This window comes from Chinchilla lanigera, unplaced genomic scaffold (genome assembly GCF_000276665.1).
Source record: "Chinchilla lanigera isolate Chin_1 unplaced genomic scaffold, ChiLan1.0 scaffold00050, whole genome shotgun sequence".
Taxonomy (NCBI): Eukaryota; Metazoa; Chordata; class Mammalia; order Rodentia; family Chinchillidae; genus Chinchilla; species Chinchilla lanigera.
The window spans coordinates 12,231,097-12,242,739 of record NW_004955451.1 but is presented as its reverse complement, the minus strand read 5'-3'; the positions used below and the strand labels follow the sequence as shown (position 1 = coordinate 12,242,739).

The window sequence follows — 11,643 nt, the reverse complement described above, 5'->3', positions numbered from 1 at the left end:
TTAAATCAATTCTGGAAGTTAGACGGGCGTGGTAGCTCATGCCTGTAATCCCAGCATTTGGGAGGCTGAGGCAGGAGCATCGTTGAGAGTTTGAGACCAGCCTGAGCTACAAAGTGAACTTGAGCTCAGCGACACAGCGCCTGCCTGGCAAGCGCAAGGTCTTGAGTTCGATTTCCGGCACCAAAAAAAAAAAAAAAAAATTTACTCAAAGTGAGTTCAAGGCCAGCCTGAACTGCATAGCGAGACCCCGCCTCAAAAGGAAAAAAAAAAAAAAACCAAAATTCTGAAAGTTAGCAGAGGGAAGCAGGTGGCAGGGGTGGTTAAGGGACCTGGCCGAGGTCCTCCCAGCAGACGCGAGGCCGGCCGCCTGCCTCACCCTCACCAGGCCTTCGCGCTCGGCGCGCACCGCTGGCTTCTTACCCCACCCCCGTCCCCACAGAGCTGCCTCCGCCCCCGGAGCTCGACGACTTGGGGTTGCCACCGCCCCCGCCTGGCTTTGGACCGGAAGAGCCCAGCTGGGCCCCCGACGCCTACTTGGAAAAAGGTTTGCCTGCACCCTTCCGTCCCCTTTACCCCCAGCATCCCCCTCCACACGCTCACGGTTGTAAACTTGTTACCCACATCCCGCCCTCCCCCCACTTTTTTTTTTTATCAGGGTCTTGTTATGTAGTGCCGGCTGGCCTTGAACACTGAGGCGACCCTCCTGCCTCGGGCTCCAGAGTGCTGGGGTCACAGGCGTGTGGTGCTCCCATTCTTTTTTTCAGGGTGTTTTTTATTTATTTATTTGATTGATTGATTGATTGTCTTTTTGAGACAGGGTCTCGCTATGCAGTTCAAGCTGGCCTTGAGCTCACTTTGTAGCCCAGGCTGGTTTTGAACTCGAAACGATCCTCCTGCCTCAGCCTCCCGAGTGCTGGGATTACAGGCGTGCACCACCATGCTCGGCTTCAGTTGTTTTTTGAGACAGGTTCGTGCCATGTAGTTTAGTCTGGCCTGGAACGCACTATGGAGCCCAGGTTGGCCTCGAACTTGTGGCAATCCTCCTGCCTCAGCCTCCCGAGTGCTGGGATTATAGGTGTGCACCACCATGCCCAGCTGAACAGAGTTTTCAGCCGAGCTGGGAAGAGAGCCGCTGGCCTGGCACTGGGCATCAGCTCACTGGGGAGGGTCCCGCAGTCTGGTGAAGCCCCCACCCCAGGCCTGCGCGCTTGCGTCCCCGTGAGGAGGGGCAGTTCCACCTCACACTCCGTTCCCCGCAGTGGTGACGCTGTACCCGTACACCCGCCAGAAGGACAACGAGCTCTCCTTCGCCGAAGGCGCAGTCATCTGCGTCACCCGCCGCTACTCCGACGGCTGGTGCGAAGGCGTCAGCGCCGAGGGCACCGGCTTCTTCCCGGGGAACTACGTGGTACCCAGCTGCTGACCTGGGCCGAGGCAGGAGGATCTCTCCTGGCCCCTCCCCATGGTCGCGGGGAGGGAGTAGCGCCCCCAGGCCTGCCGCAGGGGCCTGGAACTGGAGACCACAGCGTTGTGATCGTGTCTGCTAAGGCCCTGACCTCTGTGGGGTGGGGTCCCCAGCCCCCAGCAAGGACTCTGAATAAAGCTCTGCGACCTGCCCATCACGCCCTGAGGGGCTGGGGACAGGGATTGAATGCAGCCCCAGCCCCTCTTCCCGGACCCCGGATGGCCCGTGCCACTGCCCCCCTCGCTCTTGTGGGCCGCGAGCAATGTGCCCCCACTGTCCCCATCCACGCGGAGCAAGAGAGGGGCTGGGGATTTAGCTCAGCGGCACAGCGCCTGCCTGGCAAGCGCAACGTCGTGAGTTCGATTCCCGGTACCAGAAAAAAAAAAGAAAAGAAAGAAAGAGATCTGCACTCGGTCCCTGTCACCACCTTTATTAGCTCGGACACAGCGGATGGGCGGGCGGGCCCCCGGCTCCACTCGGAAACATCATGGCTTCTGCTCCCATGGGAAGAGGGCGGCTTTGGTGCGGTCCGGGGCTCCTGGGGCATAGCTCACGGTGGGAGGTCCCCGCCCGGCCCTGCGCTCCCTCGTGCCACCACCAGGGGGCGACGGTGTCCCCAGGCTTTATTTCCTCTGGCGGGGGCTGGGGTGGAGGGAGGAAGGCAAGAAGGCATAGCAAGCACAGAAATTGTGCAGGGTTGGCTGAAGCAGGATTGAAGGGGCCTCGAAGATTTGGGGGTCCTGAGGTCCTCTTGAGATAAGAGACGTTTTGCAGGCCCAAGGCAGCAACTAAAGCAAAAAGCTCTGCAGCTCAGCCCTTGAGCTCGCAGAGATCCTCCTGTCTCAGCCTCCCGAAAGCCAGGACGATTGGCCTGCGCCATCGCACCCCGCAGTTAAAGCTATGTGAGAAGGGAGACGCCGTTCTCGGCCCCTCCTCCCAGTTCGGAAGACAAGGTGCTTTGGAAATGCCTCTCCCGGGACCAGACTCCGGAACCGACTGGCATGGAACAGGGCGAGGCATCCGGGCTGGGGTAACTGCATAGATAGAGAGGGCTCCGGCCCCGCTCCCCACCCCCAGAGGGCCGCGGCGGCGCGGACGAGGAAGGCGACAGCCGGGGGTAGGACCCGCTGTCCTTCCAGGCCAGCCCTCCCGCGCGCGCCCCCTGCCGGCCGGCCGGCTCAGCACGCCTTGAGCACCTGCTGCAGATGCAGGCGCACGTCGGCGGCCGTGTCCCAGGGCACCACGCAGGCGCGGACGGAGCTGGGCTCGGCCTTCTGCGCCTCCTGGATGAGCCGGTGCATGGGGTAGCCGCGGCGCGGGAAGGCCACGTCGCCGCCCGCCAGCAGCCCCACGGGGCAGAAGTCGTTGGCGCCGTCGCCCACGTAGAAGAGGCGCTCGAAGTGCACGCCGTCGCGCGCGCGCTCGCGCAGGTAGTCGCCGAGCGCCTTGTGCTTGCACATGTTGGCGGGGCAGCGCCCGCAGCCGTGCGTGTGGAAGGGGCGCAGGGCCAGCTGTCCCCGCGCGTCGGGCCCCGACGGGTTGCTCAGGATGCGGCGGAACAGGCCGTGGTGGCCGGCGGCGCGCAGCCTGCTCTCCACGCCGAAGGTGTTGGCGTCGGAGATGAGGATGACCTCGAAGCAGGAGCCCTGCTTGGCCACGAACTGCAGCAGGTCGCCCATGCCCGGCGACAGCGGGATGGCCTCGTAGACGGCGCGCAGGTCCCGCGGCCGCACGCCCTGCTCGCCCAGGTACTGGAACACGCGCTGCATGTACTCGTGGTAGAAGCCCTCGCGGTAGGTGGCGCGCAGGCTCTCGGGCAGCTGCTGGCCCGGCGCGGCGCGCACGATCGAGTCGTCGCTGTTCTCGTCCACGATGGTCTCGTCGAAGTCAAAGGTCAGGAGGAAGCGCGGCGCGCCCTGTGCGGCCATCCTGCCGTCCTGGGAGCAGGGGGGACAGGGGGAGGAGGAGGGGACAAGCGAGAGGGGGCGCGGCGGAAGGCGGCCGCGAAGGAGCTGGTTAGCAGGCCACGGCCAGGGGCGCTGGCACGTCCACGACCTGAGGAGGACCCGGGGCTGGGTAAGTGGGGGGCAGTGGTGCCGCCACTCGCAGCCCGCCGCCCGTGCCCTGCCCCGCCCCCTCAGGGGAGGTGCTGGGCTTCTGCCCCGTGAGGAAGCCCCCGGAAGGGCTTCCCTCGCTCCTGATCTGCCACTCCCTTCCAGGGCCCTGCGACTTAAGTGTCAGCCTCAAACAGGGAGGGAGACCTGGGCCCCGCGATGCTTGGGGACTGGAGTGTGGGGAGACACCCGTTCCCTTTCTCCCTCATACAGCGGAGCTGGGCAACCGCACATGTGCCAGCTAGAGCAGCCCCCTGTTCTCCCTTCGTCCCGTGGGCTCAGGGGCCTTGGGCCCCAGGGCAGGCTCCTTGGTGTCGGCACCGGCTGCAGAGCCAGCTCCCGGGTGGGTGGGAGTCAGGCCAGGCGGGAGAGCCAGGGCCCTGGACTCCAGGCTTCAGCCCTAGCCGTGACCAGGTGGCTGCCCGGGAGCTGCTGCAGCCAGAGGTGCTGGGCAGGGCCCTGCGGGGGGACAGGGTTCTCCACGGCTCCGCAGGGCCCTGTGCCACAGCGCACCCCTGATCACTTGCCAGTTCCCCTGGAGGAGCGGGGCAGCGGGTGGGGCTGCCAGAGTCCGAAGCAAGCGGCCAGCAGGAGGGCGAGGGGAGGTAGCAGCCAACCGCGCCAGGCCACGGCACACCTGGGGGACAGGTAGGGCAGAGGAGAGAAGGCGGCAGTGGCTGAGAAGGCAGAGGGGGGGACGGGGTGTCGAGGAGGAAGTCGTGCTAGGGGACTGTGGCAGGAGACTGCCGCACAGGAGGCAGAGCGGACAGCAAGACCTTTGACAGAGACGTGGAAGGGACGGCGGGAGACAGAGCACAGGGGGAAAGAGCTGGGCAGAGAAGGGCGGGCGAAGCCCCAGCAGCAGGTCCCTGTCACCTTTGCTTGCCAGCCGCTGAGGACTAGGGCCTGTGTGGCTGCAGCACAGCCCGAGCGCTGCCCTCCGCCCACACCCTGGGCGCCCAGGCCCGGCAGACCTTGCAAACCTGGCTAGCTGCCTCCCTAACAGAACTGTCCCTTCAGTGCCGTCCCTAGAGTCAGCCTGTGTCCCAACACCCAGCTGGAGTCTGAGTGGCCTGGGATCCTCGGGGCTGGACACCTGCGACACCAGGACCCCGTACCTGGGACAGAAGCCACTGGGGGCCGGGGGCGCCCGGAGAAAGAGGGGGCTGGGGCCGCATCCCAGAGCCTGCACTTACCCTGGTCAGGCATCGCAGGCTGGTGACTGGCAGACACGCACTCATGGTCACCGGGTCACCTGGGCACCAGCTCTAGGGGCTCTGGTTTCTGTCGTCAGCTCCTGGTGACCACAAGAGTCCTTTGTCTAAGACACCCAAGCTGCTAGTGCTGCTGCCACCTCTCCCGCCCCCGGCTGTCTCAGGGACTGAGCATAAACAAGGCCTAAGGGGTTGCACAGCACACAGAGGCCGAAGCACCTGGCTGGCATCCTCTTCCAGTCCCCGGACATTTCGGGAGAGGCTGCCCATTGGAGGTCCAGACAGGTTAAGTGACCTGCCAGGTCACCCACCAGGAGGGGCAAAGAATCTAAAAAACAGGGCTGTCGGCCAGGTGTGGAGGCAGGGCTGTAATCCCAGGAGGTCTGTAATCCCAGCAAGTGGTGTAATCCCAGGAGGTCTGTAATCCCAGCAAGCCTGTAATCCCAGCAAGCCTCTAATCCCAGCAAGCCTCTAATCCCAGCAAGCCTCTAATCCAGGAAGCCTCTAATCCCAGTATTTGTGAGGCTGAGGCGGGAAGGCCAGCCTGCAGTACAAAGTGAGACTTTGATTCAAAACACAAGAAACTGGGCGTGGTGGCACATGCACTCGGGAGGCTGAGGCAGGGGGATTGTTCTGAGTTTAAGACCAACCTGGGCTACAAAGTGAGCTCAAGGCCAGCCTGAACTGCATAGTGAGACCCTGTTTCAAAAAGCCAAAAAAAAAAAAAAAGTACTGGAAAGATAGTGACAAGCGGACTAGACTCGGAAGAAAAATGTGGCTGACTGCTGCCCTCTGGTGGTGATAAAGGGTGACACTGTAAACTCCTCTGACTTTGCCAAGGTGACACTCGGCCATCCCCAAGCCGCAGGGAGACGCAGCTGGGACGTCCCAGGAGGACGCGGCCTCCAGCGCCCTCCCCCTCCCCAGGGCGCCCCTGACTGCGCACGCGCCGAACCCTGTCCGGCATGGGGCGTGGACCTTGCTTTTTCCCCCAACCACTTTTAGTGTAGGAATTGGGAGAGGAGCCGGAGACGGACAGTGGAAGAGTGCGCGGGGAGGATAGGGACAGGCTGGGAGGGAGGGAGGCCCGGGGACCGGGCAGCTTGGGTCCGGACGGACGAGGTGGGAGCGCTGTCTCCGACCGGGGACTCCGGGCTGAGGGCGCTATCTACCTATCTGCCCCGCCAGGAGGTGAGGAGAAACGTGGGGGGCGCCACGCCCGGGGCGAAAGCAGGGCGGAGTGGGGGGAATGACCTAGCACGTGTCCGGCACTCGGAGAAGCGAGGGAGGGGGGCATAGAGCCACAAGGGTCACACACACAAGCGGCCATACCAAGGCCGCTTTTTTGGGTTTTGGGTTTGTTTATAGACAGGGTCTCGCTATGCAGTCATAGACTCACTTCGTAGCCCGGGCTGGCCTCAAACTCTCAGGGATCCTGCTGCCTCAGCCTCTCGGGTGCTGGGATGACAGGCGTGCCCCATCACACCCAGCACCTAATCTTTTTATTTTAATTTTTTTGTTCTGAGACAGGCTAAGCCGCTAACCTGCCCAGGCTGGGCTCAAGCTTGTAATGAAGTTTGGAGTATCAAACCCAGGATTTGAGGCCAGGCATGGTGGCACATACCTATAATCTCAGCGCTACATAGGCTGAGGCAGGAGGATGGCTGTGTTCAAGGCCAGCCTGACTAGTGAGACCCTGACTCAAAAACAAAACAGAAAGCAGAAACAGGGCTGTAAGCAGGCTAAGCAAGGGTTCTCTTACTGAGATACCTACCCAGTGCCCTGGCCTCAACTTTGTGCTCCTCCTGCCTCAGCCTCCCAGAGTGTCTGTGATTACAGGCACCACAGCTGGCTAGTTAAGTCCCCTGGTTCGGTGGCTTGCCCTGTTTCTTTTCCTCTCCAAAACAGAAAGCCAGGCATCCTGGGGTCCCTCCCCAGAGACCGAGAGCCCCTCCCTGTGACAGCCCAAATTCCCAGCGCGGGGGAGACCCGGCCCGGTTGGAATCACTCACCTCCCGTAGCTTTGTCCTGAGTGATCCGACCCTTTGGTGGTCGCCGAAGAGTTAGAGAGCAGAGAGGCAAGATCTCCAGGCTGCTCTCTCCTGAGGCGGGAGACAAGAATGAAGCTTCTGTGATCCCAGGGGTCCATTTCTAGTGCCTCCCAGGGTCAGCCCCGCCCGCCCCTCCCACCGGGGGGTGGGGCCTAAACTTGAAATTCCTCTCCTGGGGGGGTGGAGCCCCCAGGAAAGTTTTCCTGTAGTGTCCCACCGGAAGTACACAGGATGAGGATGAGGGGCTCGGGCTCAGCAATACCAGTCACAAACCCTCCTCTCTCGATCACAATCAAGACCCCCCAAAACACTAGACGGCACCCCCCAACTTCATTACTTTCGTAGTTCCCCAACTCACACAGCAAACAGGAAAGACAGCGGCCCAGAGAGGCCAAGCTATCATCGTGGGGCTTGCACAGCACCAAAATCAGGGTTTGAACTCGGGGCTCTCCTGAGCTCGCCCTCTTGATCCCTGAGTTTCCTCCGAGCTGGGAGTTTGTTGTCCGACCAGCGGGGGCAATGCTCCGTGCCCTGGTGCCAGGGAAGAATCTGGAACTTGAGTGTCCCAGAGACACAAGGGTCACGCACCTCCGGGCTGTCCCTGCCCGTGGCCAAGCTGAGAGAGTCCAGTCTCAGGGCAGCGAGGTGGCAGCTGCGGTGGAGGGGGGAGATATTTTTAGGTGACAGGGAAGCTGGCTCCTGGCACACCCCCAGCTGGCGGGCGCTGTGCCCCAATGCGGGCGGGGGTGCAGCTTGGGGATCCCGCGTGTTGGGCGGTGGGGCGCCGGGTGCTGGACAGGGGACAGAGGGGACCCCACGAGCCCCCACCCCGCTCGGGGACCGGCCCTCCCCACTCCGGAGCCCCGGACTCACGTGGGGCGGCGCGGCGGGGTCCGTCCCGGCTGAGTTCGGAGGCTAAGGAGTGGGGCACAGCTAAGGTTTGTGGGCGCAAGGGTGCTTGCGGGAATGGGGGGACGCCAGGTCTTAGCCACCCCCGGATTCCTGGGCTCCGGCTCACGACGCCCTCCGGGCCCCAAGGATTGTGGGTGATGTGTGTCCGCACGGCCCTCTCCACCTGCCCCCCATCCTCCCTCCCGCCGGCCGCAGCTGCCACCGCGTCCCCTTTAAATGCCCGGGAGCCGGAGCCCCAGCCGCGGCCAGCGCTGCGGCAGCTGCGGCACCGGGCCCGCCGCAGTCCCCGACGTCACAAGCGGCCGCCCAATCAGCGCGGCGCCGGCGCTCCTCGGGGGGCGGGGCGTGTCTAGGCCACGCCCCGGTTGCCCCTAGCTGGAGAGCAGAGCGAAGGTGGCTTTGGCGCCGCGGAGCGCGTGGGTGGGGACGCCCAGGTCCCCGCAGCCTCTCCCAAGGGGGATTGGCAGAGATCCCTTCTGCCCGGCCGCAGCTCAGCCCAGTCGGGTGGGGACGCGGCCGGCCGGGCCTGGAGAAGCAGCGCCGCTCCACGCGCGCCCGGGGCTGCCCTGGCCCTTCCCCAGACCACGGGTGGCTACGGACTCCCCTCCAACGCCGTGAGCAGAGTTGGGGGACCCCTTTGCAAATGAGATTGAAAATAAAAGCCCACTTCCTCTTCACCAGGTGTGGAGGTGCACGCCTGTTACCCCAGGAGGCTGAGGCAGGAGGATCACTGTGAGTTTGAGGCCAGCCTGGGCCACGTAGTGAGTTCAAGGCTAGCTTGGGTTACACAGCGAGGCCGAGGAGGCCATGCGTGGAAATTTTGCGGGCAGAGTGGGTAGGTGGTCTCCGAGGGCCGCAGTGAGCCCTGTTGGGATTGGTTTTTTCCACACATTGTGATGTTTTGTGTCCAGGGAAGACCTTTCAGTCTTCCACTTGGCCGCCCTTTTGGGTGAAGGTTCAGAACACAGAAAAAATGTTTTACCCAAGAATTCAAACCTCTCGGGCATGGTGGCCCACGCCTGTCATCCCAGCACTAGAGAGGCTGAGGCAGGAAGATTACTGCAAATTCGAGGCTATTCTGGGCTACACAAGAGTTCAAGACCAGCCTGAACTACTAAGTGAGACACTGTCAAAAAAAAAAAGACTTCAAACCTGACACCATGGAATTAAGAAAACTGGGGTCTGGGGGCAGGAGGCTGCCAGCGCCCCTGGGCCTGGGTCTAACAGCCCTTCCTAAGCCTTCCCCTGGGAGTTAGGGTGACAGCAGGGATTATCCTAATCTCTGCACTCAGGCTGTACATTTGAGCTGGGTGTGATGCACCTGCCTGTAATCCCGGTACCAGGGAGGCTGAGGCAGGAAGATCACAAATTCCAGCCCAGCCTGGAGAGTTTAGCAGCTTAGTTACTAGTGTATAGACCCCCACCAAACAGGAGGTGTGATATGTTTATTGTTGTTGGGCGGGTTTGTTTGATTTTGGTATTTTGATTGCTTTAAGATCTGAGCCTTAGAGTGGGGCGTGGTGGCGCACACCTGTAATCCCAGCGCTCAGGAGGCTGAGGCAGCAGTATCGTTGCGAGTTTGAGGCCAGCCTCAGCTACAAAGTGAGCTCAAGGCCAGCCTGAACTGTGTAGTAAGACCCTGTCTCAAAAAGACAAAAAATAAACAAACAAACAAAAAAACAAACAAACAAAAAATCTGAACTTTAATCTCTTCCAAAACTAAGTAGTTCTTGTATTTCATTGCAACTGGCAGTGATTAACTTTATTTATTGTTTCTTTTTGTGGCGCTGGGGATGAATCCAAGGCCTTGTGCATGCAATGCAAGGCTCTGCCACTGAGCTACATCTCCAGCCCGTTTCTGTCCTTTTTTGAGAGAGGGTCTTGCTATGTAGCCCAGACTGACCTTGACCTCAGAGTGATCCTCCTGCCTCAGCCTCCTGAGTCGCTGGGATTCCAGGCTGCGCCGCCACGCCCGGTTCCGGCTTTGTGTTTGTCGTTGAGTGAAACAAGTGCCCCCCTATGTCCTGGCTCCCGGCTGGTGCTTCTTGCGTTTCCTTACTTCATCATCACAATAACCGGCGGCTGCAGTATTGTCCCCGCTTGAGGACAAGGAAATGGAGACTCCAAGAGATTGAGCCGCTTGCCGGGGTCATGTCGTGCTGGGGAGAGCTTCAATTCAAAAGCGGACCGTCTGATGCAATGGCGGCTGTTTCCAAATGCCATGGTGGGCAGGGGAGGGCGGGCGGATCACTTCCTGTGGCTGCTGGCCGCCTGGAGTTTGTGCCTGTTCCTCACCATGTTGAAAGCTTTGAGCGGACGTCTCACTATGTAGTTGAAGCTGACTTCGGACTCACAGCAATCTTCCTGCCTCAGCCTCCTGAGTGCTGGGATGACAGGCGTGCGCCACCACGCCTGCCCTGCTCATCTTCCAGCTTTCTCCGCTTTCCCTGATGGTCTGAGTCAGAAAGCAGCTTGGCTGAGCCGCCCTGGGCCTGAAGATGGGAAGGGGTGGGGTGACCCGTGTAGTGACTGTCCCCTCCACACTCGGGGCGCTCCGCCCAAGGCTTGGGAGGACAGCATCCTCCTTGCTCAAGTTCCGCCGAACCGTGACTCAGCCGACCGGGGACAGGGTGATTCACTGGCCCAGGGCATCAGTGTTCGAGCCGGAGAGGCCTGAAATCTGGGAACGGGTGGCATTGGTGTCGCTTAGGGAGGTACACCGGTGACAGCAGGACAGCAGGGTTCAGCCACGTGGCCACCGGCCCAGGCGCATGTCGGGGTAACTTCTGGGCACACACTCCCCGTGGGCCCCTGGCAGATGGGTTCTAGCATTTCTGTCTTTTATATTTATTTTATTTTTTTGAGACAGGGCTTGCTCTGCAGTCCAGGCTGGCCTTGAACTCCCTCTGTAGTCCAGGCTGGCCTTGAATTTGTGACCCTCTTGCCTCAGCCTCCCGAGTGCTGGGATCACAGGCGTGTGCCACCACCCGCAACAAGATCTTGCCGGTTTTCAGAGTCCTCTGTTATTTGGTGGAGATCAAAGAGGGAGTCTTCGAGGCTCCTCCCTGAACCACCCAGCGGCTGCACAGCCTGTGCTTGCCCCGTTCCCAAGCTGGAGCCCAGGGTGGACATCTTCTGGGCAGGGCCAGGGTGGGGCCGGGCGCTCAGCCCACCCGGGAGGAGCTGAGCAGAAACCCCGGTGCCCTCCCCACAGCCGAGAAGCGTTTGGGATCCTCCGCCTGGGTCCCAGACTCCCCAGACCTGCAGAGCTGCCTGGTGGCTCCCCTGGGAAGGCGCCCAGGCTCTAGGTTTTTATTTCCAGCCTTGGGTCATGGATTGGCCTCCGCCAGCAGCTCACACACTGGCTCGAGGTTCCGCTAACTCGATAAGCCTGAGGGGGGAGTTGGTTATTCTTGTTGGTGCCTTGGTTTTTATTTTTCTTTGTGGTACTGGGGATTGAACCCAGGACTTCCACATTGAGCTACATCCCCAGCCCTTTATTTATTTATTATTTTATCTATTGTTTTTTGAGACAAGGTCTTGCCCAGGCTGGCTTTGAATTTGCAGTAATCCCCTTGCCTCAGCTTCCCAGACTATGGGGATTATAGGTGTCTACAACCATGACTGGTTTAAACCTGTCTTGGCATTTATTTATTTATTGTTTTCTTTTTGAGACAGGGTCTCCATATGCAGTTCAGGCTGGTCTTGAGCTCATTTTGTAGTCCAGGCTTGTCTTGAACTTACAATGATCCTCCTGCCTCAGCCTCCCAAGTACTGGGATTACAGGTGTGCGCTACCACACCCGACCACGCCCGGTTTCAGTAGCTCTTTGCTGCCGAGTAGCAGGGGTCTGGTCAGGGTGCAGAGCGTTGTGTCAGAGCCGGAGC

The 11,643-nt window shown here is 61.0% G+C and overlaps 2 protein-coding genes across 7 annotated transcripts in view; one reads left to right on the top strand and one right to left on the bottom strand.

Annotated features, from left to right (window-relative positions):
* Positions 1-1,656, top strand: part of Abi3 (ABI family, member 3) — a 7,774-nt gene extending 6,118 nt beyond the window's left edge. Inside the window, exons 4-5 of the mRNA XM_013519066.1 lie at positions 440-544; positions 1,260-1,656. Coding sequence (XP_013374520.1) covers positions 440-544; positions 1,260-1,423 — 269 coding nt within the window. The 3' untranslated portion in view covers positions 1,424-1,656. The remainder of the gene's footprint in view (positions 1-439; positions 545-1,259) is intronic.
* Positions 1,657-1,875: 219 nt separating this feature from the next.
* Positions 1,876-10,275, bottom strand: Phospho1 (phosphatase, orphan 1). 6 transcript variants are annotated; one of them, XM_013519112.1, is made up of 6 exons: positions 9,660-10,275; positions 7,203-7,496; positions 6,806-6,895; positions 4,776-4,876; positions 4,107-4,216; positions 1,876-3,520 (listed from the first exon to the last, which is right to left on the bottom strand). In XM_013519112.1, exons 4-6 carry the CDS (start codon positions 4,818-4,820, stop codon positions 2,644-2,646), a joined length of 1,032 nt encoding a protein of 343 aa, XP_013374566.1. In that variant the 5' UTR covers positions 4,821-4,876; positions 6,806-6,895; positions 7,203-7,496; positions 9,660-10,275; the 3' UTR covers positions 1,876-2,643. The 6 variants fall into 6 exon arrangements, with proteins under 6 accessions (XP_013374566.1, XP_005394271.1, XP_005394272.1 ...); XM_005394214.2 differs by lacking the exon at positions 9,660-10,275 and adding an exon at positions 7,718-8,048; XM_005394215.2 differs by lacking the exon at positions 9,660-10,275 and adding an exon at positions 7,718-8,048 and having other exon boundaries at positions 7,433-7,496.
* Between the last annotated feature and the right edge of the window lie 1,368 nt (positions 10,276-11,643).

Bases quoted from the DNA above. Each gene is read 5' to 3' on its own strand.
- Phospho1 (XM_013519112.1), bottom strand. From the start codon at position 4,820: ATGAGTGCGTGTCTGCCAGTCACCAGCCTGCGATGCCTGACCAGG. The intron at 4,217-4,775 runs GTAAGTGCAGGC...CCTGTCCCCCAG, and splicing joins GCCTGCGATGCCTGACCAGG to GTGTGCCGTGGCCTGGCGCG. The intron at 3,521-4,106 runs GCAAGTGATCAG...GGTCCTCCTCAG, and splicing joins CCGCTCCTCCAGGGGAACTG to GTCGTGGACGTGCCAGCGCC.